At 43.4% G+C, this 27,863-nt stretch overlaps 1 protein-coding gene and 1 long non-coding RNA gene across 2 annotated transcripts in view; one reads left to right on the top strand and one right to left on the bottom strand.

Annotated features, from left to right (window-relative positions):
• Positions 1-16,755: 16,755 nt before the first annotated feature.
• Positions 16,756-27,863, bottom strand: part of ENPP2 (ectonucleotide pyrophosphatase/phosphodiesterase 2) — a 72,281-nt gene continuing 61,173 nt past the window's right edge. The window contains exons 23-26 of the mRNA XM_081919095.1: positions 26,692-26,769; positions 23,869-24,001; positions 21,045-21,201; positions 16,756-17,445 (exon numbers count right to left, since the gene is read on the bottom strand). Of these exons, the coding sequence (XP_081775221.1) occupies positions 17,272-17,445; positions 21,045-21,201; positions 23,869-24,001; positions 26,692-26,769 (542 nt within the window). The 3' untranslated portion in view covers positions 16,756-17,271. The remainder of the gene's footprint in view (positions 17,446-21,044; positions 21,202-23,868; positions 24,002-26,691; positions 26,770-27,863) is intronic.
• The window catches only part of LOC309374270, a 251,011-nt gene continuing 250,851 nt past the window's right edge, over positions 27,704-27,863 (top strand). The window contains exon 1 of the long non-coding RNA XR_014170475.1: positions 27,704-27,842. This is a non-coding gene — a long non-coding RNA (uncharacterized lncRNA). The remainder of the gene's footprint in view (positions 27,843-27,863) is intronic.

The raw sequence follows: 27,863 nt of genomic DNA, 5'->3' as shown, positions 1-27,863 counted from the left end.
GCATTCAAAGGTTGCTCTACTTATGAAGCACATACATTGTGGAGCCCCAGTACAGAATATTTCAATGGGCCTCTGGGTGGCAAATGCCCCATTTTTGTACAGTTCTCCACTTTAAGTTTAGACTGGACTGTTTGCATCCTGCTCTGAAGGATGTGGACTTGCTAGGTGAGAAAGCAAACCTTATAAATCTCCTGGTCCACCTTTCATAAAAAAGGTAGTTCCACGTTTTATAGAAACAGCAATGCAAACAGAAGTGTACGCCATAGGATCTAAGTCTTCTGTAAATGTTCAAACAATACTGAAGCTATAAACTTATGAATAGGAGAGTGCTGTGAAGCATCCATAAGTCTGCCTGCTGTTATTCAGCTGGAAAGATGCTCAGTGGTTGAAGTGCAGTCTTTTATATCGGGGTGCAGAAGCTGGGCTGGCTTGGCGCTCCCTGCTAAACCATCACAGACCCCATTACTTGCTTGGGCTCAAGTGAGGAGGGGCAAATTTTTAAAGGGGGGGATGTTTTAACACAGCTGATGGAACTGAAGTCGCTGGTGAGCTGTTTTGCAACGAGATTAGGAGGAGTGTGTTTTTAAATATATATATTAATGTCATTTTCAATAAATAGAACAATAAATTTACAGCGACAGTGTCATTCTTTACAACAGCGGAAGAAAGGAAAGAAAAAGGGGGGCCTCCATTGTGGCTGGGATGTCAGGGGATGGTAGAACCTCACACCAGTTGAGTCACTTATATTAACAAATTGAATAAAAGGATACCAAATCACCTTAACGTTTGATTCTACCCACCCCCCATGCCTTTCTCCTCTCCTGGGCCAACTTTCCCCAAAAAACTAGCTGCCAAAGAGTGCTGTATTTTGTTTATTTGCAAGTCTGTGAAACAGAGGCTGCACGAGGTTCCCAAATTAAAAGTAGGAAGTGGGATTACACACATACACTGATGATGTCAGATTTAGGACCATCCCTGGTGTGTGTTTCAATTATATGCGGGTGGCACTGTGGTCTAAACCACTGAGCCTCTTGGGCTTGCTGATCAGAAGGTCAGTGGTTCGAATCTGCACAACAGGATGATCTCCTGTTGCTCTGTCCCAGCTCCTGCCAACCTAGCAGTTTGAAAGCACACCAGTGTGAGTAGATAAATAGGTACCACTGCAGCAGGAAGGTAAACGGCGTTTCCATGCGCTCTGGTTTCTGTCACGGTGTTCTGTTGTGCAAGAAGTGGTTTAGCCATGCTGGCTGCATGACCCAGAAAGCTGTCTGTGGGCAAACGCTGGCTGCCTTGGCCTGAAAACGAGATGAGTGCTGCAATTCCATAGTCGCCTTTGACTGGCCTTAACTGTCCAGGGCTCCTTTACCTTTACACTCATACCCTCCAACAAGTCACAGTGGAAAACCAGGACACACATCTTCTGGGATGCACTCCTGCATGAGTCATGTGACCCGTGAAAGATTGTACCCTGAATGTTTTTTGGGGCCGCAGAACTCAAAAAACAAGATGTCCCGATTTATTTGGGACCGTTGTGGGGTATGCATCCTGGATACTCAAAATGCAAGCTGTTTTTGAGTCATTGAGTGAAGCTGGCTTTGAAAAACCTGATGCAAAACACAGCTCATGCACTCTGCTGAAACATGGTGGTTCTGCTTAACTGAGAGCAGTTCTTAGTCTTCCCTTGCAGCAATGTACAACTCATGCCACAAGAGTCCGCCCAACCCTCAAGAGAGGCTTTTAGGGGGGTAACTTTGGCCTGCACAGGTGAGGAGGAGGGGAAACAATTCTTGGCACAAACTTTCTTCCATTTGCAAATCACTAGACATCGCTCATTTCTAAATTTGCAGCTATATATACGTTAAGAAAACTTGATGGAAATCTGTGTTCCCTTTTCTGGTGATGCAATGGTGATTTATTTAAAGTCTGGTGACTGGTCTAAAACAGGCATCCCGAACCTCAACCCTCCAGATGTTTTGGGACTACAACTCCTATCATCCCTGACCACTGGTCCTGTTAGCTAGGGATGATGGGAGTTTTAGTTCCAAAACATCTGGAGGACCAAGTTTGCCTATGCCTGGTCTAAAAGGTTTTCAACCAAATCAAGAATTGCCCAGAGAAGCAAGGAAATTTGGTAGCATCCTTACCCTGAACTGGATCGCTGGTCCCAAGAGGGCGAATACAGGGAACTTTATAAATACTACACTGTACTGTATAGTGTTAACAATTTACAGTTAACGGCTGCTTTCACTAATGTTTTCCTTTGTGCTGCCACTAGATGGTGCAAAATGAAAAAAGAAGAAGCCACTGGTAATGTTTTTATACAAAAAGCTTGTGAACAGGACATTTTAATTCACGTATTTTCAGAAATACTGGCCACTACAGTGCAGTTTTAGCCCTATTGATTTCAAAGGGGCTTACTCCCAGGAACTTCAATTTGTGTTATTGGGTTTGGAATGTTATTTGTTTTATATTGTAGCGTTATTGCCATCTGCCTTGAGTTTCTTTGGGAAATATGGCAAGGCAGGGTTTGTTTGTTTTTTAAATGACCAAATAAATACCATATTTACTTGGGTCTAATGTGACATCGAATCTAATGTGCACCTCAATTTTCAGAACCTTGAAGCTAAAAAAGTATTTGCTGGCGAATGTAAATGTGCCATTGAATCTAATGCGCACCTCAATTTTCGGAACATAATTTGGCCAAAAAAAGTGAGCATTAGATTCGAGTAAAAACAGTATATGGGGCTAAAGCACATTGAGGAGATTATATAGGATTGTGCTGTTAATAGTCTTAAGTATATTTCTACTTCCAATGATTCCAGTTATCCAGCAATTTGTTGGGTTATATAACACACATATGTACACACATACCAAATCCCAGCACAAGAAATTTAACCGAGGGCCGCTTTTTTGTATACAATCGCAGTATGGCTACATTTTCCACCATGGGAGCAGCCAAAACAATTGACTAGTCAGGCATTCAAGTGACGACAAACATCTTATTTAAGCAGTTAGATCTGAGGACCATTGCAGTTTCTGAGAAATTTTGGACAATAACCCTTTCTCTTCCCCACCTTAATATGTTTATGTGTTCAGTAAATACAAGTGCAAAGCAAAGCATTGCAACATCCCACTTAAACATTTTTTATCCCACTATTCCTCCCAAAAAAGCATGATCAAAGTGGTTTGCAATAACGTCAGTCATAATACTAATCACAATGACCGCTCCCCGCTTAAAACGGGGGGCGCCCTTTGCGTGGACGCGTGCAGCCCTAAATCTAGAACGGCCCCATCAGCATAGGCTTGGCTTTGCCTTCCCTCAGGTGGGATACCTGGAGGTCTCCCCCTACCTCAGTCAGTTGTCCAACCCCACCTGGGGGAAGCGTTGCCAAGGAGACCAGGCCAGGTAGGGGAGGGATTACCTGGGATTCCTCACTTGGCTCCAGAGCTTCTCTCACCCTACCCACCCTCAGTTAATGTCATATTTTGCTGGTTAACTTTTCTTCACAGGTATGCGGGCGCTGCTACGTTAAGGTCGCTGTTAAAGGGCCGGAAAGGAATTTCCCTGCATTGGCAGGTTTCGCCTTTCCCGTAGCAAAAACGTCACAACTTTGGCAGTATCAGGCAGTGGCGTAGCGTGGGGGGGTGCGGGGGGGGCCGGCCGCACTGGGCGCAGCATCTGGGGTTAGGGTTAGGGGGCGCAAATCCACGGGTTAGGGGGTCAAATTACTCGCTATGCCACTGGTTTCAGGCCTTGGGCGGAATCCTTTAGTCCATCTTCCTCTTTGTGGCGGTGATACCAGGGTTCCCCGTTAAAGGGGTTTCTGAAGGGAGGCTTTGACCGTACGCCGAAAGGTCGTCATTGCTCTCCCCTGCGGCGGCGGCGTAACAGGGGCGGCTATCTCTGCTTGAACATATGTTCTCCAGAGCCAGCCCATCCCCCCCCCACACTGGATAACCCTGAAGCTCCCTAGGTCCCCGGCTGGGGACTGGGGAGGGAGAACGCCCAATGCCTGAGCCAAGGTCTACCCACATTTGAAATTTAATAAAGTTGTGGCCAATTTAATCCCATAGCACGTTGTCTTGAGTCGTTATTCCACATGACGGGGGGGACCGCTCGGGATCTGGGGACTCCGCCTGTCCACGCAATACAGTGGTACCTCAGGTTACATATGCTTCAGGTTACATACACTTCAGGTTACAGACTCCGCTAACCCAGAAATACTACCTCGGGTTAAGAACTTTGCCTCAGGATGAGAACAGAAATTGCGTGGCAGCAGCAGTGGGAGGCACCATTAGCTAAAGTGGTGCTTCAGGTTAAGAACAGTTTCAGGTTAAGAACGGACCTCCAGAACGAATTAAGTACATAACCAGAGGTACCACTGTATCCTAAAACAGCAGCTTCCATAGGACGATTCAAGACAGCATGCAGCAATAAAAACAAACACCAAATGTGAAACTAGAAGAGGGGCTGGGAACCTCTTATTCTCCCTCAGGGGCCGTATTCCTTGTAATTTTATTCTGTGAACTGCCCTGAGACCTGAGGGTATAGGGCGGTATTCAAATTTAATTATTCATCATCATCTTCATCAATGCAAAGTTATTGTGCATTTTCACTACGTCTTGATTTTATAGTCGTAAACTGCATAGAAGACATTTTGGTATGCCAGTAGCATATCAATACAATAATAATAACAACATATAATGTTAAACCCAAGAGCCACAGGTTGTACCCCCACTTCTGAACTAGAGCAACAAACTCAGTGATCTAGGATTCAGCCAAATGCAGGAAGCAAATCAGGTGGTCATTGAACTGCATCTAAAATGCACTCAAAGCTAGTAAAGGTAAATGTAAAGGGACCCCTGACCATTAGGTCCAGTCATGACCAGCTCTGGGGTTGCGGCGCTCATCTCACTTTATTGGCCGAGGGAGCCAGCGTACAGCTTCCGGGTCATGTGGCCAGCATGACTAAGCCGCTTCTGGCGAACCAGAGCAGCGCACGGAAACACCATTTACCTTCCCGCTGGAGTGGTACCTATTTATCTACTTGCACTTTGATGTGCTTTCAAACTGCTAGGTTGGCAGGAGCAGGGACCGAGCAACCGTCGCGGGGATTCGAACCGCCGACCTTCTGATTGGTAAGTCCTAGGCTCTGTGGTTTAACTCACAATAACAATATTTTATTTATTTATATCCCACCCATCTGACTGGGTTGCTCCCAACATATGTAAAAACCTAATAAAACATTTTGAAACTTCCTTATACAGGGCTGCCTTCAGAGGTATTCTAAAGGTTGTAAAGTTACTTATCTCCTCTGCTCAGAACTCAGAATAACTCCATAACCTCCAACATTTCTCCATTGAAAATAGGAACATCCTAAGGAAAAGCAGGACCTTCTGGGATCAAATCAGAAACCAGGATGGCTTCTGTAAATCTGGGACTGTCCCTGGAAAATAAGAACACTCTGAGGATCTGTGTATCCCTTTTACTGATGTATTGAACATTGAAGGTAGCTGTCCATCCGAATAATTGGATTGTTGCTCCATTTTTTCCAAGGGGCTGCCAGTTCCAATCTGTAATGTACTGAGTTGAATAGGATCCAAAAGGCAGGAGTCTGATTGGTCCAAAGGAGCCACCCAATCCAGCTCCAGGTGGAAGTGAATCCGCAACCTGATTGGCCTACAGGTGAATCCTGGAATTATCCAATCACGTGGGGCCCAGCCCATTGTGTAAATAACATATATAAAGCAGACATTCTGGGGGAACTTCCATTTCTCCTCACCACTATGACCTGAATAAAGAGCATGAAATCCACTCTCGACTCCCAAGTATATTTCGCAATCCCTGGTGTCTCCAGGTCAGGTTGCGAATGCTTGCTGTCTGAAACCTTGGAGAGACACTGTCAGTCAGTGTTGACACTAATAAACAAGATAGGCCAATGATCTGGCTCATTATAAGGCAGCTTTCTGTGCTTGAGAAGGACCTTGACTCAATGGTGGAGCATCCCTGGGCCTCTTTAGCTGACCATGAGAACTCAGCAAGCCCCAGTCATGCTAGAATGTCCCCTTGAACTCTTAATAATGCCTCTCAGTGGTTTGGATGGAGAACAGAAAGGGTTGTGTGTGTGTGTGTGTGTGTGTGTGTGTGTGTAGAAACTAGCCACCTGTGAATGGTTAAGACACAAACAAAGAAGCCCACTCACAGCCGAGCTGCCGAAACGTACAATTACTTTTCCAGACGGCAGATGCACAAAAGGCAAGTAATTTATGTGCGCTCGGGCCTCAGACCTATTTCTGAAGATCAAAGGTTGTTTTCAGCGATATATTTTCTGCTTCTGGAAAATCAATCGGCATTATTTTTAGTGCCGGGTTAGGAGCTGTGAGCAAACGGCCGAGCCCTTTGCCAAGAACATGGTGAGACAGACAGACTTTCAAAACTGGAAACTGCGGTTCCCGTCCAAAGGCGAAGTGTATCGCAGTCAACTGCTGGCACTTTTCTGAGGGGAGCTCTGTGCTTTTAATCCATGTCTGCGAGAATCAATGCTCACTTTAATAGGAGGTCTATAATCACAGGCCCGCTGGGACGTCTCCTTTAATAAGGATTAGTCAGACCACCGAATGTCCTCAGAAATTGAGAATATTTGCACTTCCCCTATAAAACGGAGTGAAAAGGGCCGTCTAATAATATAGTAGGGCTATCACATGGACACTTCTCTTGCTGTCTGGGTCTTGTGCCCCTGCAAGGAGAGAGCACAGAATACTCTTCAACATAGTTGTGTGACAAAAATCACAATGTAGGGGAAACCAATGAAGCTAGCTGTTGCTTCTGCATACATAAAGGTAAAGGGACCCCTGAATGTTAAGTCCAGTCGCGAACAACTCTGGGGTTGCGGCGCTCATCTCGCTTTACTGGCCAAGGGAGCCGGCGTACAGCTTCCGGGATATGCGGCCAGCATGGCAAACCAGAGCAGTGCATGGAAATGCCATTTACCTTCCTGCCAGAGCAGTACCTATTTATCTACTTGCACTTTGACGTGCTTTCGAACTGCTAGGTTGGCAGGAGCTGGGACCGAGCAACGGGAGCTCATCCCGTCGCGGGGATTCGAACTGCCGACCTTCTTATCGGCAAGCCCTAGGCTCAGTGGTTTAGACCACAGTGCCACCCACGTCTACATACGTAGCTCCATCCTTATTTCAGTCATTGTGATGTATCAGTATACAGTGGAACCTTGGTTCTCAAACCTAATCCGTTCCAGGAGTCCGTTCGACTCCCAAAACTGTTCAAAAACCAAGACGCGGCTTCTGATTGGCTGTAGGAGCTTCCTGAAGAAGAAGAAGAGTTTGGATTTGATATCCCGCCTTTCACTCCCTTTAAGGAGTCTCAAAGCGGCTAACATTCTCCTTTCCCTTCCTCCCCCACAACAAACACTCTGTGAGGTGAGTGGGGCTTAGAGACTTCAGAGAAGTGTGACTGGCCCAAGGTCACCCAGCAGCTGCAGGTGGAGGAGCGGAGACACGAACCCGGTTCCCCAGATTACAAGACTACCGCTCTTAACCACTACACCACACTGGCTCTCCTGCACTCAAGCGGAAGCCGTGTCGGATGTTCGGCTTCCAAAATCGTTTGAAAACCAGAACACTTCTGTGTTTGGGGCGTTCAGGAGCCAAAATGTACAAGTACCAAGGCATTTGAGAACCAAGGTATGACTGTATTGCGACGTTTAGCTTTTGCTTTTTTAAGACGCAAAGCAGTCTTGGTGGCTGCAAATAAAAGCAGAGAGGTGTGGTTTACTCATTTTTCTTTCTGCTGTTCCCCAAGCTGTTTTTCACCAACAGGGGTCGTGTGTCTTTTCCTCATATGGAAAACCAGCTTAGGAAGGGCTTTTGAATAATCAAATGTTGGGAATGGAAGGGGTCAAACACAACCTCCCACCAGTGCTCTTTGTGCTCTCATTCAATGCTTCCCTCCCTCAGGACTATTTTCTTTAAAAATGTTCTGGGAAATAATGCAAATGAGCATCACATGCAGTCTAGCTGTAAATAAGTGTGTTGCAAGTACACCCAAGAGTGTCTCTACTTTTATCTGTGAAATATTGGAAGTGTGTAATTACCTGGGGTTTTTTATTTATTTATTAATGCAGTAATTTTGCCTCTAGTGCTTTCTCTTCCAAAGAAAACTGACCTGGCTAGAATTTCCATGGGCAACCTTATTACTTTGGGACATGAAAACATTATTATTCATTCATTGAGTAGCACTAAGAGACCCGGGCAGCATAGGTGCCAATTAAAATCTCTGTTATCCCTTGTTAAAACTAACACAGCATGCTTTAATTCGAGATGGAACTGGCCAGTATGCTAGGGAACAGAGAACAGAAAGCCCTGCCTTGGTGTGGAGAATTAGGCTGCGTTTATACCGTAATTCAAAGCACATGACTTCTCGCAAATATGCCTGCGGACTGTAGTTTACCCCTCACAAAACTACAATTCCCAGCACCCTTAACAAACTACTCCAGGATTCTTCATGGGAAGTCATGTGCTTTAAATGTATGGTGAATACACAGCCATAGATTATATAATGTTCTCGGCTTCCGGAGGCGGCGCAAAACGGCAATGGCGGTCCTCTTTACTGTGTGAAGAGGGGCTCCGCGAAAAAGGGTCGTCCGCTGCGGCAAAGCGGAGACCCATTAAGACAAACCGTAGGCAGAGCGAGCCTGCGGCCGTGGGACTCGGCGGGTGCCAGAAGCCCCCCCAGAAACGAGGAAGGGACCTCGTAAGAGGCTCCGGAACGTGAACGGGGGAGCGGCGCTGTGAGTTCATCGCTCTTTTCGCGGAAGTGAAGCCGCGCTGCTGTTGCTGATGAGCGTCGACCTTTCTTCTTGAAAATCATCGTAATTGGCTGCAATTTACCCGTGAGTAAGGGGTATTAAAGATCGACTAAAGATTGATTTAAATTCGTTTAATTCGGCTGAAAACGGGAGGCGAGTAACAGGAAGTCCGCCTTCCGGTCCTGCTAATCAGAGCAAAGCAAAGAACCCGATGTGGGCTGAAGCGCTCAAAAGAGACTTTGAAATTAGTATGAAGGGGCATTAATAGACTGTGTTCCTCTAGAAATTAAAAAGATTGAAGGATTAAATCTGTTGGTTCATTGCGCTAAGGAATCTTCCCCCTATTGTGAAGGGACGTGGAATTGAAAGGGATAACCGAGCTATCGGACTGCCAGTGTTGCAAAGGAGTACTGTCAGGCTGCTGAAACTTTTTCTTAAGTACAAATTGTTGCATTGATGGATACACTATCGCTTTAATACTGATAATGGAACCTTTCCGTTACCTTGTGGCACTATTTTGAAACAGAACTATCTGAAAGCCTCCTTTTTGAACTTGGGACTATAAAAGTTGAAATAGGAACTTTGATGGCGGAAAAGAAACTTTCTTTCTTATGAAAACCCCCCCTAGTGGATTTGCGGAGGCATAGAGGTCTGGGAACTGTACCTTATTGGGATTTTTTGTGGTTTAATTGTTTACATTCTGGACTTGCCTTTCTCATGGATTGAAAGACTATTTGACCTTGAACAGAGGCAGCTGGGGAATGAGTGGCCTAGGGAAAACAAGAGCATCTAAAGCTAAGGAAGCTTTAGCTGAGGAAGCTAAAGAAAAGAAAAAAGATAAGAGAGCTGGGCAGCTTGTTCAAACAACGTTGACTCATCAACGCAGATCTTCGGTACCAACTGTGCTGACGGCGCAGGAGGAAGAAGTTGAAACGCTTGCAACAGAAGATATGGCAACTGGAGGAACTGATCCAGTCTTGAAACAAATTTTGGAACAATTGACACTTTTGAATAAGAAGGTGGACGATCAGTCATCTAAAATTGACAGAGCTACATCTACTATTAGCAAGTTAACAGATCAGGTTTCCCAGCATACTCAGGCTATTGAGAAACTGCAAGGAGCTACGGCGGAGAACTACAAATTAGCTGCGGAAGCCAATCAAAAAGCTGAGCAAGCGTGCAAAAAGGTGGAGGAGATCAAAGGGGAAGTAAGACCTCTGAAAAGACAGGTAGGAGAACAGCAAGCCTACCTGTCAATGGTGGAACTGAAAAGTAAGGAATGCAATCTTAGGCTGAGGGCCGTCCCAGAGCTGGAGCAGGGCAACCTAGAGGAATTTTTGACGCAGTTGTTCTCTAAATTCTGGGGGGTTGAGGAAGATAAAGACTTCAAAATTGTGACGGCCTTCAGATTGGGAAGATCGGTTAAGAAAGACAAGTCCAGAGACTGTTTGGTTTGTTTGAGAACAAGAGAGGAAAGAGACAAGATACTAGGCCAACATTTTAAAAAATCTCTGGAAGTTGAAGGCAAAAGGGCAGAAATTTATAGAGACATTCCTAAATATCTGTTGGACCTTAGAGCCACATACACAGACTTGGCCAAATTGTTAAGATACAACGCAATCCCTTATAGGTGGGAATTTCCTCAAGGTCTGTCATTCACCTATAGAGGAAAGAAGGTAAGAATCAAAACACCAGAAGACCACCAGAAGTTCCTACACGACAACGAGGAGGACCTCCAAAAGAGAGCTGCAGATTCTTGGCCTCCACCACCGGGATCACCACCAAGACCCGTACCATCTGGAGGCGGACTGGCACCACAGCCTTCGGGAACGGAGGACAAATTAGATACCCAACTGTGATATCTAAGAAGTAGACCAGGATGTCTCTGCAGCTTCTTAGTTGGAACATAAATGGCGGGAACTCTCCAGAAAAACGGAGAAAAGTATTTCATATTTTGAAAAAAGAACAATTGGACATTATTTGCCTGCAAGAAACACATGTGACAAGACTCCACAGAAAAGTGTTAATTAACAAAAGGTTAGGCCAAGAATTTATCTCATCGGACAAAGTTAAGAAAAGAGGAGTGGTGATATATGCAAAGGAGAACTTGTCACCAAAATTCGTATTCAAAGATGAACAGGGTAGAATTTTGGCAATTGAAATTCAGACACAAGGAGAAAAGTTTTTAATTCTAGGAATATATGCCCCAAATGATGGAAAATCGGAATTTTTTAAGAAGCTGCATGAGACTATGCTGGACTATTTGGACTACAACAACATTATCATGTTGGGAGATATGAACGGCGTCGCCTCAGTGAATATGGATAAGTCGCAAAGTGCTAATATAACGAAAGACGGCAGACTACCAAAAACCTTTTTTGAAATGACTGACAATTTGGATTTGATTGATATATGGAGGATCAAGAACCCTCTAGGGAAAGAAGGAACTTTCTTTTCTGAGGCCCACATGACATGGACGCGAATCGACCAGATATGGATAACTAGAGGGCTGGCACCTAAGACTAGAAAAGTGGAAATCTGCCCAAAAACCTGCTCCGACCACAACGCTTTGAGAATGGAATTGAGATTAAATACAACCGGATCTTTCAGATGGAGAATGAACGACGCTTTGTTAAGAGATCAGGAGATTGTTAAGAAGGCCCAAAAAGTTTTAAAGGATTATTTTGAAATAAACTTAAAGACAAATGTGGAAAAAAGAACAATCTGGGACGCAAGTAAAGCAGTTATGAGAGGGTTTCTAATACAGCAGAATACGATTAAAAAAAGGCTCTGGAATGAAAAGAAGGAGAAGATTTTGGAGAAAATAAGAGAAGGAGAGAAAAAACTGAGATCCAGGCCTAAATCAAAGGAAGTATTGAGAGAAGTGAAGTTTTTCCAGGCACAATATTCGAAACTGATAAATCAAGAGGTGGAATGGAAAATTAAACAAATGAAACAAAGATCCTTTGAATCTGCTAATAAGTGCGGGAAGTTGTTGGCTTGGCAGTTGAAAAAGAGACAAAAGCTTAACACAGTTACAAATCTAGAGATTGAAGGGAGAATGGTTCAGAAACCCGAGGAAATTAGAAAGTGTTTCCAGAGATATTTCAAAGAACTTTATTCACAAAGGCCACAAAAAGGCTCGGAGGTGGACCAATTTGTCACAACTAATGGATTACAAAAAATACCCCAAGAAATGAGAGCAACCCTGAACTGTAATATTACAATCCAAGAAATTGAATGCGCCATTCAGAACCTCCAACTGGGCAAGTCTCCGGGACCTGATGGACTTACTTCCAAATATTACAAGGCATTGAAGGATTCATTGATACAACCATTGTTGGAAGTTTGTAACCAGATTATGGAGGGGAGGAAGGCACCGGAAACGTGGAAAGAAGCTTTCATCACGTTGATACCAAAATCAGAAACTGAAAAAACTCAACTTAAAAACTACCGTCCTATCTCACTCCTAAATGTGGATTACAAAATCTTTGCAGACATTTTGGCAAGCAGGTTTAAGAAAGTACTAAATGAAGTGATTCATAAGGACCAAGCAGGCTTTCTCCCTGGCAGACATCTATTTGACAACACAAGAAACATCATTGACATTTTGGAATTTTTACAGACTAACTCAAATACAAGAGCGGTGTTGATCTTTATTGATGCGGAGAAAGCCTTTGACAACATTTCTTGGATGTTTATGAAGAAAAATTTGGAAAGGATGGGAGTAGGGCGGGGGTTTGAAAATGGAATAGAAGCAATTTATTCAGAACAAAAAGCTAAATTGATAGTAAACAACGTGGTGACAGAGGAGTTCAAAATTGAAAAAGGGACACGACAGGGGTGCCCTCTATCTCCTCTGTTGTTTATTTCAGTCCTGGAGGTGCTATTGAACATGATTAGAAATGACCGGTTGGCACAGGGAATTGTGGTCGGAGAGAAACAATATAAACTGAAAGCATTTGCAGATGACTTGGTATTAACATTACAGGAGCCAGCCTCTAGTACTAAAAGAGCGTTAGAATTAATTTCTGACTTTGGTCGGGTGGCGGGATTCAAGCTGAATAAACAAAAAACTAAGGTTTTAGCAAAAAACTTGACAACTACTGAAATAGAGGAGTTCAGAAAAGAAACAGAACTAAATGTGGTTAAAAAAGTAAAGTACTTAGGGGTGTACCTGACCTCCAAAAATTTGAATTTGTTTAAGGACAATTATGAGAAATGTTGGTCAGAGATCAAAAGAGACTTGGAAACATGGTCAAGACTGAAACTTTCCTTGTTGGGCAGAATAGCTGCTATAAAGATGAATGTATTGCCGAAAATGCTATTTTTGTTTCAGGCCCTCCAGATCGTGGATAAGGTGGAATGTTTTGGAAAATGGCAGAGGGATATATCTAAATTTGTCTGGCAGGGCAAAAAGCCCCGAATAAAGTTTAAAATACTAACAGATGCGAAAGAAAGAGGGGGGTTTGCCCTGCCGGATTTGAAGTTATATTATGAATCTGCAGCCCTCTGCTGGTTGAAGGATTGGATTTTGTTGGAGAACACCGATGTCCTCGACCTGGAGGGATTTGATAATGCTTTTGGGTGGCATGCATATTTGTGGTATGACAAGGTTAAAGTCCATAAATTGTTCAAAAACCATATTGTCAGAAGGGCAATTTTCATGGTCTGGTCAAAATATAAAGACTTATTGGAGAGTAAAACTCCGAGGTGGCTCTCACCGATGGAGGCCAAAGCACGTAAAAGACTTAATATGGAGGCCCATTGGCCTAAATATTGGGAAATAATTGAAAAAATTGGAGATAAATGGAGGTTGCAGAGTATGGAAAAGTTAAAAAACAAGGTGCGAGATTGGTTGCATTATGCTCAAATTCAGGAAGTTTTTAAAGCGGACAAAAAAGTGGGTTTCCAGGAGGAAAAATCGAAACTAGAGACAGAGTTGCTTGAGCCAAAATCTAAGCTAATTTCGAGAATGTACAACTTGCTGCTTAAATGGAATACACAGGATGAGATTGTTAAATCCTCTATGACAAAGTGGGCGCAGGACTTGGGGCATAACATTATGTTTGAAGACTGGGAAAGGTTATGGAACACCGGAATGAAATTCACGGCATGTAGTGCCTTGAAGGAAAATATTATGAAAATGACATACCGGTGGTACATGACCCCAGTCAAGCTTGCAAAGATATATCACCTGTCTGATAATAAATGTTGGAAATGTAAAGAAGAGGAAGGGACATTTCTACACCTCTGGTGGACCTGCCCGAAGGTGAAGGCCTTCTGGGAGATGATACATAATGAACTAAAAAAGGTGCTTAGATTTACCGTACCCAAGAAACCGGAGGCCTTCCTCTTGGGCATGGTAGACCAGAGGGTGGCCAAGAAAGATAGAACTTTCTTTATGTACGCTACTACAGCAGCAAGGATCTTGATGGCAAAGCACTGGAAGACACAAAATCTACCCACACTGGAAGAATGGCAGACGCAGCTGATGGACTATATGGAACTGGCTGAAATGACTGGCAGAATTCGAGACTCGGGAGAAGAAGAAACGGAGGAAGTTTGGGAAAAATTTAAGGACTATTTGAAAAAGCACTATAAGTTGTATGAATGTTAAAAAATGCTCCTTTCTAGGAAAGTACAGCTTCAGTATCGGTAAATTTTTGAATTGGTAAATAAGGTACAACAAGACAGAAGTGGTGTAATGAAATAATTTTATTGTGTTGAAATTAAAAATTAATGGATTTGGATTGAAATGTTTAGAGACCAGATATCACGATAAAATGGAAGATATATTATTATGTTTAAAATAAGTCAACAAATTGCTGAGGTTTTGGATTTACAGAGAATGCAGTGCTCGGAAGATGGGGGGAGCCCATTAGATTTATGGAAATATGTTTTTGCAATTTGAATTTTGTATATTATAAACTTAATAAAAATTATATTAAAAAAAAAAAAAGATTATATAATGTTCTCCTGTATTTGGAAATGGTGTAGAGTTCTTTTCTACTCTATTAAAAAACACAACCCACTCATAAATGAGGGAGGGATGCCCACAAAATGTCCGACACCTATTCTCTTGTCAACACACAGACATCTGTCAGAATCCAGCATTCCCTTTAAATATCAAGTTTATATAGTGAAGTGGTTATCAATTTGGAAGTAGGGCACATGAAACAAACCATGGTTTTCACATACTCCAAAAATGTTGGTTTGTAAATTATTATTATTATTGTTGTTGTTGTTGTTGTTGTTTATTTTAAGGGCCTGTATCCAGTTGCTTCCTGGGCTGACAAAATGTTGAGGGTGTCAAGTACAGAAGAGAAAATGGAAACAAGTTTAAAAGGAAAAGAGGGATGGACAGTATCCTGAAGGAATTAGGGTTAAGTGGATCTGCAACATGGAGGTTATAGAGAGCACAATAGTGAGTGTGGTTGCAAGGATAAATGGGGACAGAGATCCTATTTCCCATTCTCTAGAAAACTCCCCTCATGGCCAGCTGCCATTTTGAGCCTTGAAGCACACCACAGCAGGGTAGGGTTTCAGGAGCACTGGAAATAAATATGGGTGCTATTTCCTCACTTCCTGCGCCCTCTCACCCAGGAGCCCTAAATAACACTATTAAGTTCCTTCCCCAGATGGCTGGAGGGCTGAACTGGATCATTCCTGGTAGGACAGTGGCAAGGAATCCTTTTCAACTTGAGGTCCACATTCCCCACCTTCTGAATGCCATGTACAGGTACCTGAGGGCAAGCATGGCCAGAGGAAAATGTAGGCAGGCTGGATTAGAGATACATGGCAATAGTGGTACCTCTGGTTACGTACTTAATTCGTTCCGGAGGTCCATTCTTAACCTGAAACTGTTCTTAACCTGAAGCACCACTTTAGCTAATGGGGCCTCCTGCTGCTGCCACGTCGCCAGAGCACAATTTCTGTTCTCATCCTGAGGTAAAGTTCTCAACCCAAGGTACTATTTCTGGGTTAGCGGAGTCGTATGTAACCTGAAGCATATGTAACCCAAGGTACCACTGTATATCGGGTCACGTCAAGTTCCAGCAAACCCAGGATTCGCTCTGCATGAAGGAATTAGGGTGCCCTTCTATATTAGGGATGAGTGAATTTGTCTGTCTCAGTTTCTCCACTCTGAAATCCCGTTCTCCGCATCGGTTCACAAACTTTTTTTTTTTAAAACCAAATCTCTGTGAAAATCCATCAGCATTTTAGTACTAATTTCTCTCAACCTGCACAGTTTGGCAAAGGAAAGTTTGCATAATATAATGCATTTTTGTAGGTTCTTTTTACTAACACGTGCACTTTTATGCTCACTTTACCCTAATATATGTAATTTTGTAGATATTCCTTGGGCTGGATAACTTGCACCTCAGAATTCAGAGAGGTGCAAATTTCAAAGATGGCTGCATTTTGGTTCACGTAATGCTTTGGGAAGTGTGAATTAGGTAGAGATTTGCCTATGAACGTGAATTGAATCAAATTTATCCCCCTATCCCCGGTCGGGGCTTCTTGAGAGTGACAGCAGCATTTCAAAGCGTTTAGGGCAGGCTTCCTCAACCTTGGCCCTCCAGATGTTTTGAGACTACAATTCCCATCATCCCTGACCACTGGTCCTGCTAGCTAGGGATCATGGGAGTTGTAGGCCAAAAACATCTGGAGGGCTGAGGTTGAGGAAGCCTGGGTTAGGGCATTATAGCTCCACCCTCTGACCTCACCATGTTACCTGAATTAATTTAATTTTTCCACGGATGTTCAGTCTGCTGCATTTAAAACTGGAGGGTCATATTTAAGTCCATACAGTAAGTTTACGTCCTGTTGGAGCCACAGAGTAGCAGGTTGGAAACCCAACCTAAGGGGAAAGACTCTGACATCCAGAATTTCAAAACACTGTGCGAGAAAGGAACACAAAGTAAAAAAAACCTGAATGTGTGGTTTTATTATATTTAAGTTTCTATTCTCTATGGAGCTTAAATATGTCTATCACATAGTTAACAGTAATTGTCATTTTACATGTTTGATACACAGTACAGGACTAAACAAAAAACCAAAAAAAAAAACCAGAAGGTAAGGGAGTGCTGGAAAAATTAAAAGGTTTCCTCCAAGTAATTAATCAACTCTGAAGCACCATTTGAAAAAGCTTTGACCAAGAGACTTGAGTGTCAGCAAGCATCCAAAAATCTCAGCTTGAGGGCAAGGGAAGGGGGGAGGCGGACAGGGAGAGACCAAAACATACACCCTACGTTAAAAATAAAATAAAATCAAAAACAACTGACACAAGACTTTAATATATTTTAAAGATTTGATGCAAGATTAACAAACAAACAAAAAATACGACTAATAATTTTAATGTCCTGTTTCAAATTAATAAATATAATATAAAAATATACACCACTTCATGAGAGGATAGATGGGCTGAGTTTAAAGAGGAAGGTTAAATATCGCTCTCAAACGTATGCAGGTATGTCTTTAAAGAGAGGATTTCTGTGTAGCTTCGGCTGGTCTTCCGGAAGAAATCCAAGCTTGTGAGCTGCTCAATGTCGCGTACTCTGGCGGTGTGCATTTTCAAGAGGTCTTCAACCCACCGGGACTCATCCTCGGAGGAGTTCTGTAATTGAAAGGCAATGTGACTATTTTATTTTGTTCTGTGTATACTGCAATGTTCTTTTGTTGCTATGGCCGACGGCTGACGCAAATAAAGTTTCATTCGTTCATTCAGACATGCACACTCCCTTCTTAAAGTGAGCGTCCCACTCTCCATAATTTATTTTACTTAAACTATGGCCTTTATAAAGAGAGGGTTTGTGATTTGTTAAGAAGAACCTGCAGGGGAAGTTGGCGTCTCATAGAATCGTAGAGCTGTAGCAGGGCTCAGCAAACTTGGGGGCCTGTCCACTGTCCCTCAGACCTTGTGGGGGGCCGGACTATATTTTTTGGGGGGGAAATGATTGAATACCTATGGCCAACAAATAACCCAGAGATGCATATTAAATAAAAGGACACATTCTACCTATGTAAAAACAAGCTGATTCCCGGACCATCCGTGGGCTGGATTGAGAAGGTGATTGGGCCGGATCCATCACCCGGGCCTTAGTTTGCCTACCCATGAGCTGTAGAGTTGGAAGGGATCACGAGGGTGATCTAGTACAAGCCCCTGCAAATGCAGCAATTTGCAGAGGGCCTTCTCGGTAGTGGCACCCGCCCTGTGGAACGTCCTCCCACCAGATGTCAAAGAGAACAACAACTACCAGGCTTTTAGAAGACATCTGAAGGCAGCCCTGTTTAGGGAAGCTTTTAATGTTTGATGCATTACTGTATTTTAATATTTTGGAATATTAAAGGAATATTCCAATATTTTGGAAGCCGCCCAGAGTGGCTGGGGAAGCCCAGCCTGATGGGCAGGGTATAAATTATTATTATTATTATTATTATTATTATTATTATTATTATTATTACTACTACTACTACTCAACGTGGGGCTAAAACACACAACCCCGAGATTGTCTCATGCTATCCCAGCACTAGGTCAGTTTTGAATACTTCGGCTCCCATTCACTAGTCTACATTTGCTCCAGATTTTTGGTATTTCACGGCAATATTTAATATAAAATGCTGACTACTAAAAAATGTAAGGATCCCTGTTTAAGGCTGCCTTCTAAACCAAAATGTCATATTTCACACAACACACAGCATCATGCAGCCTGGTTCTACATGGTGATTCCAACCACACTGCTGTCACCAAGAGGCTAGCAAAGGTTGGTTTTACCTCTAGTCCCTACAGAAGGCGATTGGCTCCCCACATGGATGCAACTTCCATATTGGAAGGTTGTATGCAACCACCAGGTGGTGCAGTGTCATTTGAAACTATCTTGAAAATCCAGAGCAGTTACATATTGTTATGTACTAAGCTTGGATCCTAGAACAATAGGCAAGTAGGATCCTAGAATGCAACAACTGATTGGCTTGCAGGAAAAGACCAATCAGGCTCCAGGAAGAAGTTAACCAGCCTATTAGGCTGGTAGGATTGTAGAATGCAACAACTGATTGGCCTACAGGAGAAGACCAATCAGGCTCCAGGAGGGAAGCAGAATCAGCCAATCAGACGTGACTCATTGTGTAAATAATGTATATAAAAGCCTGAGGTTTGAGGGGCAATTTAATCACTGTTTTACAAGCTGCATTAAAGAGCATGAAATCACTACAGGACTCTGAGTATATTTCACATAGTTAAGACATTGTTTTGTGAGTCAAATATTTTCCCCCGCCCGCCATTCCAGGACACCAGAATGTTAACCCTGATGAAAACTGAAAATAAAAAAAATTCCCTAGAAAACCAGCATCACCTGCTCCAACTATTGAGATTTTAAAACAGAGGTCTGGCAGGAAGAAAAGGGTTACTTTTCCCTCTTTCCCTGCTTGCTGTTTTCTGGTCGCCTCCGTAAAAGCACACACAAGCAAACATAGTTGGGGGGGACGCGCAGTTCTGCGTTTGTGGAAGGGGGTTGTTTTAAACAATGAACCACCAGCAAATAGAACAGTTTAAATACCTCCTCTTTTCTGACCCTCTGCTCAAAATATACCCTGCATGCATTATACTTGTACAAGTGCGTATACACCTCTCTCTCACACACACAACTTACAATTTGTTGTTAGAGAATCTATAAACTGCATTTGCCTCCATCCCTATTTACCTCTCCTCTCCCCTTGAGAAATGACTTTACTTCTTCTCCTCTTTATTGATAGCACTCTTGAGATGATCGCTACTACTTGCAATGATTAATTGTGAAGAAGTAGCACCTCTCTAGCCAAGTATGGATGTGTTAAATGGTTCATCCACGCCCTTAAGAGTGCTTAGAGGAGAGAGACACACACCAAACTGTTCCCATCGGGAAAGAAGCTGAGTGCAAATCTCTACATGTTTAAATCAACAGAAGCAGATGGCAAATACAGCCGCCTACGCCTGTTTTCACAATGGAACTCTTCTGCTGTGTAAATAGGCTTAGTAAGCATCACTTGTGAGGAACACAGGTAAGCAAGCCCAGAGTACTTACAGTGTTAAGTAGTCTGTGATTGCTTACCTGTGTTCCTTGGGAGTCTTATATCTCAAAAGCAGCCTTTCCCAGTCTTGGTTCCCCAGATGTTGTTGGACTGCAAGTTTCATCGTTCTTGACCATTGGCCTGCTGGATGATAGAAGCTGCAGTCTAACAACATCTGGAAATGTAAGTAAGTAAGTAAGTAAGTATATATATATGTAAGTATATATGTTGGTCATCCCACTTGCCACAGCACCCAATGTGTTTTGACTATAGGCAATTTTGGCTTTATGTACCACCCCCAAAATGTAACCCCCACGTAAATTCAAAGTTGCCTGTATATAGAAATTAATGAACTGCATACTTTTGCATAGTTCAGTGATTTAACACGCTTTACTAAGAGAAAGAGAAAGAGAAAGAGAAAGAGAAAAAGAGAGAATTCTAGCATGTTTTTATAAGTCATTTTCTTGTTGTTTTCAACCTGGTTGGCCATGTTCATGAACATTCACAATTTATCACCCTGAATTATTCAAATTAGTGCTGGATAATTCTCTGGTTATTAGAACTTTGGGAATACAAGATTGCTGCTGTTCTTGTGGCATCACTTCTTCCCATTATTAAACCCTGCTTCTGTTTCAGTATTTGGTCATTAAATTAATTTCAAGCCATGTTCACTGCAGTCACATTTGTTTCATTATTCTCAATAATTTTCCAAACTCACAAAAAATGTCAAAACAAATTAAAATCTGAAGTGGGAATAAACTTTATCTAGGATAAAGTTGTAATTCCGATTTGTGAAATCAAAATAAAATATGAATACAGCTCTTTCCTATTTCTTTTCTCTTTCAGGATTACACGAATACACACTGGTCACCAACATCTGCAAAACAAGTTGATGTGTCAGCAAATTTTGCTCCCCGTCCTCTGAAATTCACCCCATTTGCACCCCCCCTGCACCAAAAAGCAAGGGAGCGAAATTCCCCACCTCCAAAGCATGGGCTGAAAGTTTCACTTTTTGGACTTTTAGCTCAGTTACAGAATTCCTGACCTGCATCAGGTAGAACAAACAGACAGAACATCACTGCAGCTGAACAAGAAAGGAAGTTACTCCCTCTTTTCTTCCTGTTTCCTGGTTTCATAAGAAAAAAAGCAAAGGTATCTGTTTGAACTTACAAAGCAGCTCTCATCATTGTCCGGACGGTGTGGGAATATATATGACAGAACAGACAGTGGTCCATCACACTTGTCAGCTGGCTGAGTGAAATCTAAACAACTTGTTATAATACTGTAGTAATGGGTTGGGACTGGGATTGAACTTCCTTCCACATACCTAGAAGAAAGGAGAGGGTTTTTGGTTATTTTTAAAAATTACAAACATACCTAAAGGACATTTTGAAACAGATTTTGGGTAAATAACAGCCCCCAGTTCAGCTACCTATTAAAAAGGATTTATAGTATATCAAGTTTTTGCAACAAAAGTGGGGATACTAGGTTGTCCAGAATATGTTGCTGGACTTCAACAGCTGTCATGCCCAGCAGGAATGCTGTGGGTTTGGGAGTTCAACAACACTTGGAAGGTTCCTTCTAGAATGATGACAAAATCCTCTTCACACATGTAAGGAAACAGGTGTGTTAAAATATCCAAAGCAAAAAGCCCCACCACAAATACAACTGCATTTATCACTATCACGTTTTGATATTTCATCCATTTCAAGAGGGAAAACACCTCATCAGAAAGGCATAGAAAGCGCGTAAAAATATCTTTCGGAGCTGTAGAAAACTCAGCAATACTGACTGGTATTTTGGCGCGAGATACAAGTGTTTTGGACTAATGGTTTAGTTAAGGTTACCAAGTGAAGTAGAGATGCTGGTGAAACTCACTGGGTTTGGACCTGAGCAGAAGGCTCAGAAGCTTGTAAATGTTCAATTCAAAGTTGAGGAGAACATTGCAGAAATCCCCCAAATTCTTCTCCAGCTTGACAAGCGTTTTGCCCTGGGCACACACAGTCTGGATTACTACAGTGTGCTCCATCTGGAGCTTGTTCTGAAAAGCATTTGGAAGCCGGTCCAAAATATGGCTGCCAGATTGACTCCTGGAGCCTGCTTTGCCAATTGTATCAGAGAGCCCAAGTTTTGCAAGTGAGTGCACATGAAAGTGATCTCTCTGGGAACAATTCAAAGTTCTGATGCTGACCTGAAAAGTGCTACACAATTTGGTACCAGGATATCTGAAGCACAGGAAACAGTCTGTCTAGCTCAATACAGTGGTAGCTCTGGTTGCGAATGGGATCTGTTCCAGAGGCCCGTTTGCAACATGAAAAGAGCGCAACCCACAGTGGCGCGTCTGCGCACGCACGGGTTGCGATTTGCCACTTCTGTGCATGCACGTGACATCATTTTGTGCTTCGGTGCATGCGTGAGTGGTGAAACCCAGGAGTAACCCTTTCCGGTACTTCCGGGTCGCTGCGGGATGTAACCTGAAAGAACGTAACATGAAGCAAACGTAACATAAGGTATGACTGTATTGTCTACACTGACTGGCAGTAGCTCTCCAGGGTTCCAGACATTCCCAGCTCTATGTGGAGATGCCAGCAAGTGAGCCTTGGATTTCTGCGTTGAAAGCAGATGCTCTGTCACTCAGGCTACAGCTGTTTGCAGAGCATCATCTCCTCCCATATGATCCTGTGTGCCTGTCTAATAAATCGAGCTATGCATCCCATCACAGGGTCTTTTAGATTGCAGCATGCAGCTTGTGAAACTTCTGCCCCAGAGAGGTTCAGTAGGTCACCTCTCAAACTTGGGACAATTTGCCAATACCCTTTTATTTTTATGAGTTGGTTTTGGTTTTACACTGTTTTAAAGCACTTTGTCTTTAATGCTGAAATGCTACACTGTGCACTGCTCTGGGTGTTATTGTAGGGTATGGGTTTTTAAAAAACTTTGCACACAGCTTGCATTATTTCCTGAGCCAATCTGATTCTGGGGAAGTCACCGCCTGAAGAAGTCAGTAGGAATCTACCAAAAGGAGCAAACTTCCAAGAAGTCTGGTCACCCCTTTCGGTGCAGCAGTGTTAGAGGATGGCAGAGGTGCCTCTAAGAACCCGACAGGGGAATCGCAGCATCAGTGCCCTGTCTGGATAAGGTGGCGTGGGTGTAAGCCTGCGGCACCTATCAGGAGCCGGATCCTAGCCTGCATGCAGGATTAGCAAATAGGGATGCAGGCTTGGACATGGGCTGGGCCAGCGCTTGGACCCAACGGAGCAAGAAGGTTTCCCTTGGGTACATGTCTAATAGCACCACCTTGTCCTCCGCATCGATCATGAATGCCGAGTAGATCCTGCGATGAATTCTGGTCAATCACCACTTACCCTCCATTGGAGACATTGTCAGGGAAGCAGCCAGCGCCCATCTGCCCACTATCCCTGCCACCTTGGGGGAAGCAGCCAGCGCCTGCCCACCCACCCTGCAACCATCCCTGGGTGGTAGATCACTGCCAGTTTTTATATTGGATCATAGATCAAAGCCTACTTTAAGTTGGACATGCCTGTAATAGCACAATCCGGCACTGTGGTCTAAACCACAGAGCCTAGGGCTTGCTGATCGGAAGGTCAGCAGTTCGAATCCCCATGACGGGGTGAGCTCCCGTTGCCCGGTCCCTGCTCCTGCCAAGCTAGCAGTTCGAAAGCACATCAAAGTGCAAGTAGATAAATAGGTATCGCTCCGGCGGGAAGGTAAACGGCGTTTCCATGCACTGCTCTGGTTCGCCAGAAGCGGCTTAGTCATGCTGGCCACATGACCCGGAAACTGTCTGTGGACAAACGGCGGTTCCCTTGGCCTATAGAGTGAGATGAGTGAGCAACCTCAGAGCCGCCCGCGACTGGACCTAACGGTCAGGGGTACCTTTACTTTATGGCATGCATAGCTAAGTCCCATTGTTCAGTTCAACTCCTAAGTTGCCATTCAAAAGAGACTCCAGCCTAGAGGAGAAGATTCTTACAGCTTTATCTTGTCCGGTGTGTCATGCAAACCATCGAAGTCGTAATCAAAGATCGGGCCACTTATAACATTGACTCCGTTCCGCTCAATGGCATATCTCTTCACCAAAACCCGTTGGAAGTAATTCCACACCTCTGAATTTAAAAGAGAGAGAGAGAGAGAGAAAGAGAGAGAGAGAGAGAGAGAGAGAGAGAGAGAGAGAGAGAGAGAGAGAGCAAATTATCCTTAAAAGCAGTAAGAGGAAATGTGGTTTATAAAAGTCACTTCTCATGTAGATTAAGAAAGAGAAACTTCTGTTGATTCCACAGTGGTACCTCTGGTTAAGAACTTAATTCGTTCTGGAGGTCTGTTCTTAATCTGAAACTGTTCTTAACCTGAGGTACCACTTTAGCTAATGGGGCCTCCTGCTGCCACCACAGGACTTCTGTTCTCATCCTGAAGCAAAGTTCTTAACCTGAGGTACTATTTTTGGGTTAGCGGAGTCTGTAACCTAAAGTGTATGTAACCTGAAGCGTATGTAACCCGAGGTACCACTGTATATATGTGGTAGAGGGGAAGTTATCACTGACCGGGTTCACCAGAGGCAGGGAGCATAGTTAGCCCCTTACAGTTCATTCAGCTACACCTTTTAGTCTCTTGCATATATTGAGTGATTGAAGTTCATTCCCATATGGAACATGCACTGCTGTGAGCGCTGACACCGGATAGCCCTCACAATTGGGATTCCCATACTGGCACAATGCATACCTGCAGCACACAGAGTGCACAACACCCCCCCCCCCAAGGGTGGTTTGTAATACACCTAACAACAATAAAATAGTGCAACATTCTAAAACATTTCATTATAAAAATTAATTAAAATCAAATTGATGGCAACCATAAGCTTAGGTTCTGTAAAGATTGCCAAAGGAGGGAGTCAGGCTGCGCCCTGACCAAAGGCCTGGTGGAACAGCTCTGTCTTGCAGATCATACAAATTCATTTTATTTTTTTCTGTTTTTATTTTTATTTTCCTGCTCCCATGTTTTGTTCTCTCATTTCCCTCCCTCTGTCCAGTCCAAAACAAAGGAAATACACAGTGCCACTCCGAGGCTGGCATTGCAATGGGCACCACACAGATATCGCATTGTTCTTGTCTACAAAAACAGGATGGGTTTCTTTTGCTGTCCTTACACATGACCATACGCATGCAGGCACACATAGATGCCAACTGTAGTTCCCCAACATTGTGCTTTTAGGTGGATCATGCTATTTGCCCTGTGCTGTTTTTTTGTGGTTTTTTTAGGATGCCTTCCGCAGGCAAGCAGTGCCTACAATGGCCCCATTTAGGCACCAAGGCTTTTACAGACTCGCTCATGAGTCGCTGCCAGTCTGTCGGCGTTCCTAGGGAGGGATTAAATTGCACACTGGAAACTCACGGTTTTGCAGTTCAAGTGGTTTAAAAGTGCTCAGTCACATCAAATCCACTTGTAAAATAATAATAATCTAGGCTTCTTGCAGTTAGGAAAGTGGTGGGGAAGCACATGAAAAGGTATGGGACGACAATTGATTGACAGGAAGGCATATAGCTTCATGCAAGCAAATTAGGATGAATGCTCAAATAAACAATTCATCTGGAGGAGCTCCTCTGCTGTCTTCTTCAGCTCAGTGTGCCTCCTTCTCAGAGGACATCTGAAGGGAGTCCTGTATAGGGAATTTTTTAATGTTTGATGTTCTACTGTGTATGATGTTTTAATTTGTTGGAAGCTGACCAGAATGGCTGGGGCAACCCTGTCAGATGGGAGGCATATAAACAAAAAATTATTGTTGTTGTTGTTGTTGTTGTTGTTGTTGTTGTTGTTGTTGTTGTTGTTGTTGTTGTTATTATTATTATTATTATTATTATTATTATTATTTCCGGTTTGCATGATGTTGGTTTTTGTATTCATAGTCTGTTTCTGGGCCCAATTTAAAGTGCTGGTTTTAACCTTTAAAGCCCTTAAGAGCTTTGAAAAGGTTACCTAAAGATTGCCTTCTCTCAAATATACCTACCGAAACCTTAAGATCCTCTTCCTAGGTTGCGCTCTGGGTGGAGCTCCCAAGTAAAGTGAGGCAGATAGTCACCAGGGAGAGGGCCTTTTCAGTAATGGCACCTTGGTTATAGAATAGCTTTCCTAGGGTACCTGGTGCCATTTCTGAGGCACATTTTCAGTGGAATGTAAAGACCAGGCCTTGTAAACAAATTTATGTAGTCAGATGGCTGCAGCTACGTTTTAAATCTATGTTTTAATTTGGTGCAGTGGAAGACAGTTTTGTGATGTTTGTTTCTGTAGTTTGATTTTATGGTTAACTTTATTTATTTATTGCAAGCTGCTAATAAATCATATTACATTATGGGATGGCATGCAAATGCCCATCATAAAATCATAGCTGGGGAGTTATTTTTATGATCAATGCTTTCATGAACTTTATAGTTATGAGAAGGTTTGTGAACGGTACTGTGAAAACGTAACATTAAAAGTACTGATGTAAAACATCCACGCACAATCTCTGCTTCCTGGTGCACGTTGAAATTACCAGGTAGATGAAATTACCAGGTAGACTCATTTTCCCTAAGGATTCTGCCCTGGCATTGAAAGCAGATGTGAGCTCATGAAGAGTCGGACATGACTAAACGACTAAACAACAAAGACCTAGTAAGTTCTCATACAACTTTTAAGCCCCGTGGAGAGAACTTGCACCCTAAATGAGTTATTTTCCTTGTTCACTGCCTCTTTGAAGAGACACACATGCGCCGAAGAGCCAGAGGCAGAGTTTTACCAATGCAGATCAGAACCAGGTACGTACTTTTGAAGGCAGGATACATCGGAATGACATTCGTTATTAGAAAAGCATCGTATTTTGCATCTGCTGAGGAACTGAGTTCTGAAAGAGAAAAAGATACATTCTGTCGGGATTACTTTATATTGGTGGAGATGGTATCTACTGAGATGCTTCAAGGACAGACATCCCCTGTATTTGGAGAAAACACCCACAAATAGGGATGGTTTCTTGACCATCCCTCTACCCCAGAACAGGCTACAACAATAAAAAAATGCAATATGAAAATCTGTTAAAAACAAATAGATAAATGAGTTGTTAAAGGACAGGACAAACATCATATGAAAACTACGTAAGGAAGGTGTCAGATACACGTCTGTGGGGCAGGGACTCCACAGCTCAGAGGCTGCCACAGAAAATGCCCTGGGCAACAGCCACCACTTCCAGAAATTCCTGGGTGCAACCACCAAGAGAACCCCCTTCTGATGACCTTAACACCTGAGAAGACACTCTTTCCGATATTTGGTTATGCATGCATGCTTCTCTATGACTTCTGTGTGCTCTTCCTAAGAGAAGAGGACAGTACAGCCATTCAATCCCAGGGCCTAGTAGGTAATGCTTTAGCAAGTAGAGCTTCTCTTCCTTTAACTCATTCAAGGAGTTGCCATGAGACGCTGGCCTAGGTGCCAACTCCCTGGGGCCCTGGGTACCCAAGCCACCCGCAAAATTCCCCATGAAGGGGCCAGGCACCTACAAATTTCGGCGCCAGGGCAATGCATGCAGTGTGGTACCCCAGGTATCCACAGTCGTGGGGCCAAGTTGGCACACCTGGACTCTGTAAAGGCCAGGCCTCTGCACACACAGTACTGGCTGGTTCCTGGTCCTCTGGAAAAGGACTCCTTTTAGCAAAACACAGACAGCCAAACTAAATGCAATGTTTGCCATAGCAAAGGTAAAAGGTAAAGGGACCCCTGATTGTGGCCAACTCTGGGGTTGTGGCACTCATCTCGCTTTACTGGCCGAGGGAGCCGGCGTACAGCTTCCGGGTCATGTGGCCAGCATGACTAAGCCACTTCTGGTGAAGCAGAGCAGAGCAGCGCACGGAAACGCCGTTTACCTTCCCGTCGGAGTGGTACCTATTTATCTACTTGCACTTTGATGTGCTTTCGAACTGCTAGGTTGGCAGGAGCAGGGACCGA

This window comes from Podarcis melisellensis, assembly GCF_964234715.1.
Source record: "Podarcis melisellensis genome assembly, chromosome: 7".
Lineage (NCBI taxonomy): Eukaryota > Metazoa > Chordata > Lepidosauria > Squamata > Lacertidae > Podarcis > Podarcis melisellensis.
Note: the sequence above shows the minus strand (reverse complement) of the source record. Positions and strands in the feature narration are given on the sequence as shown.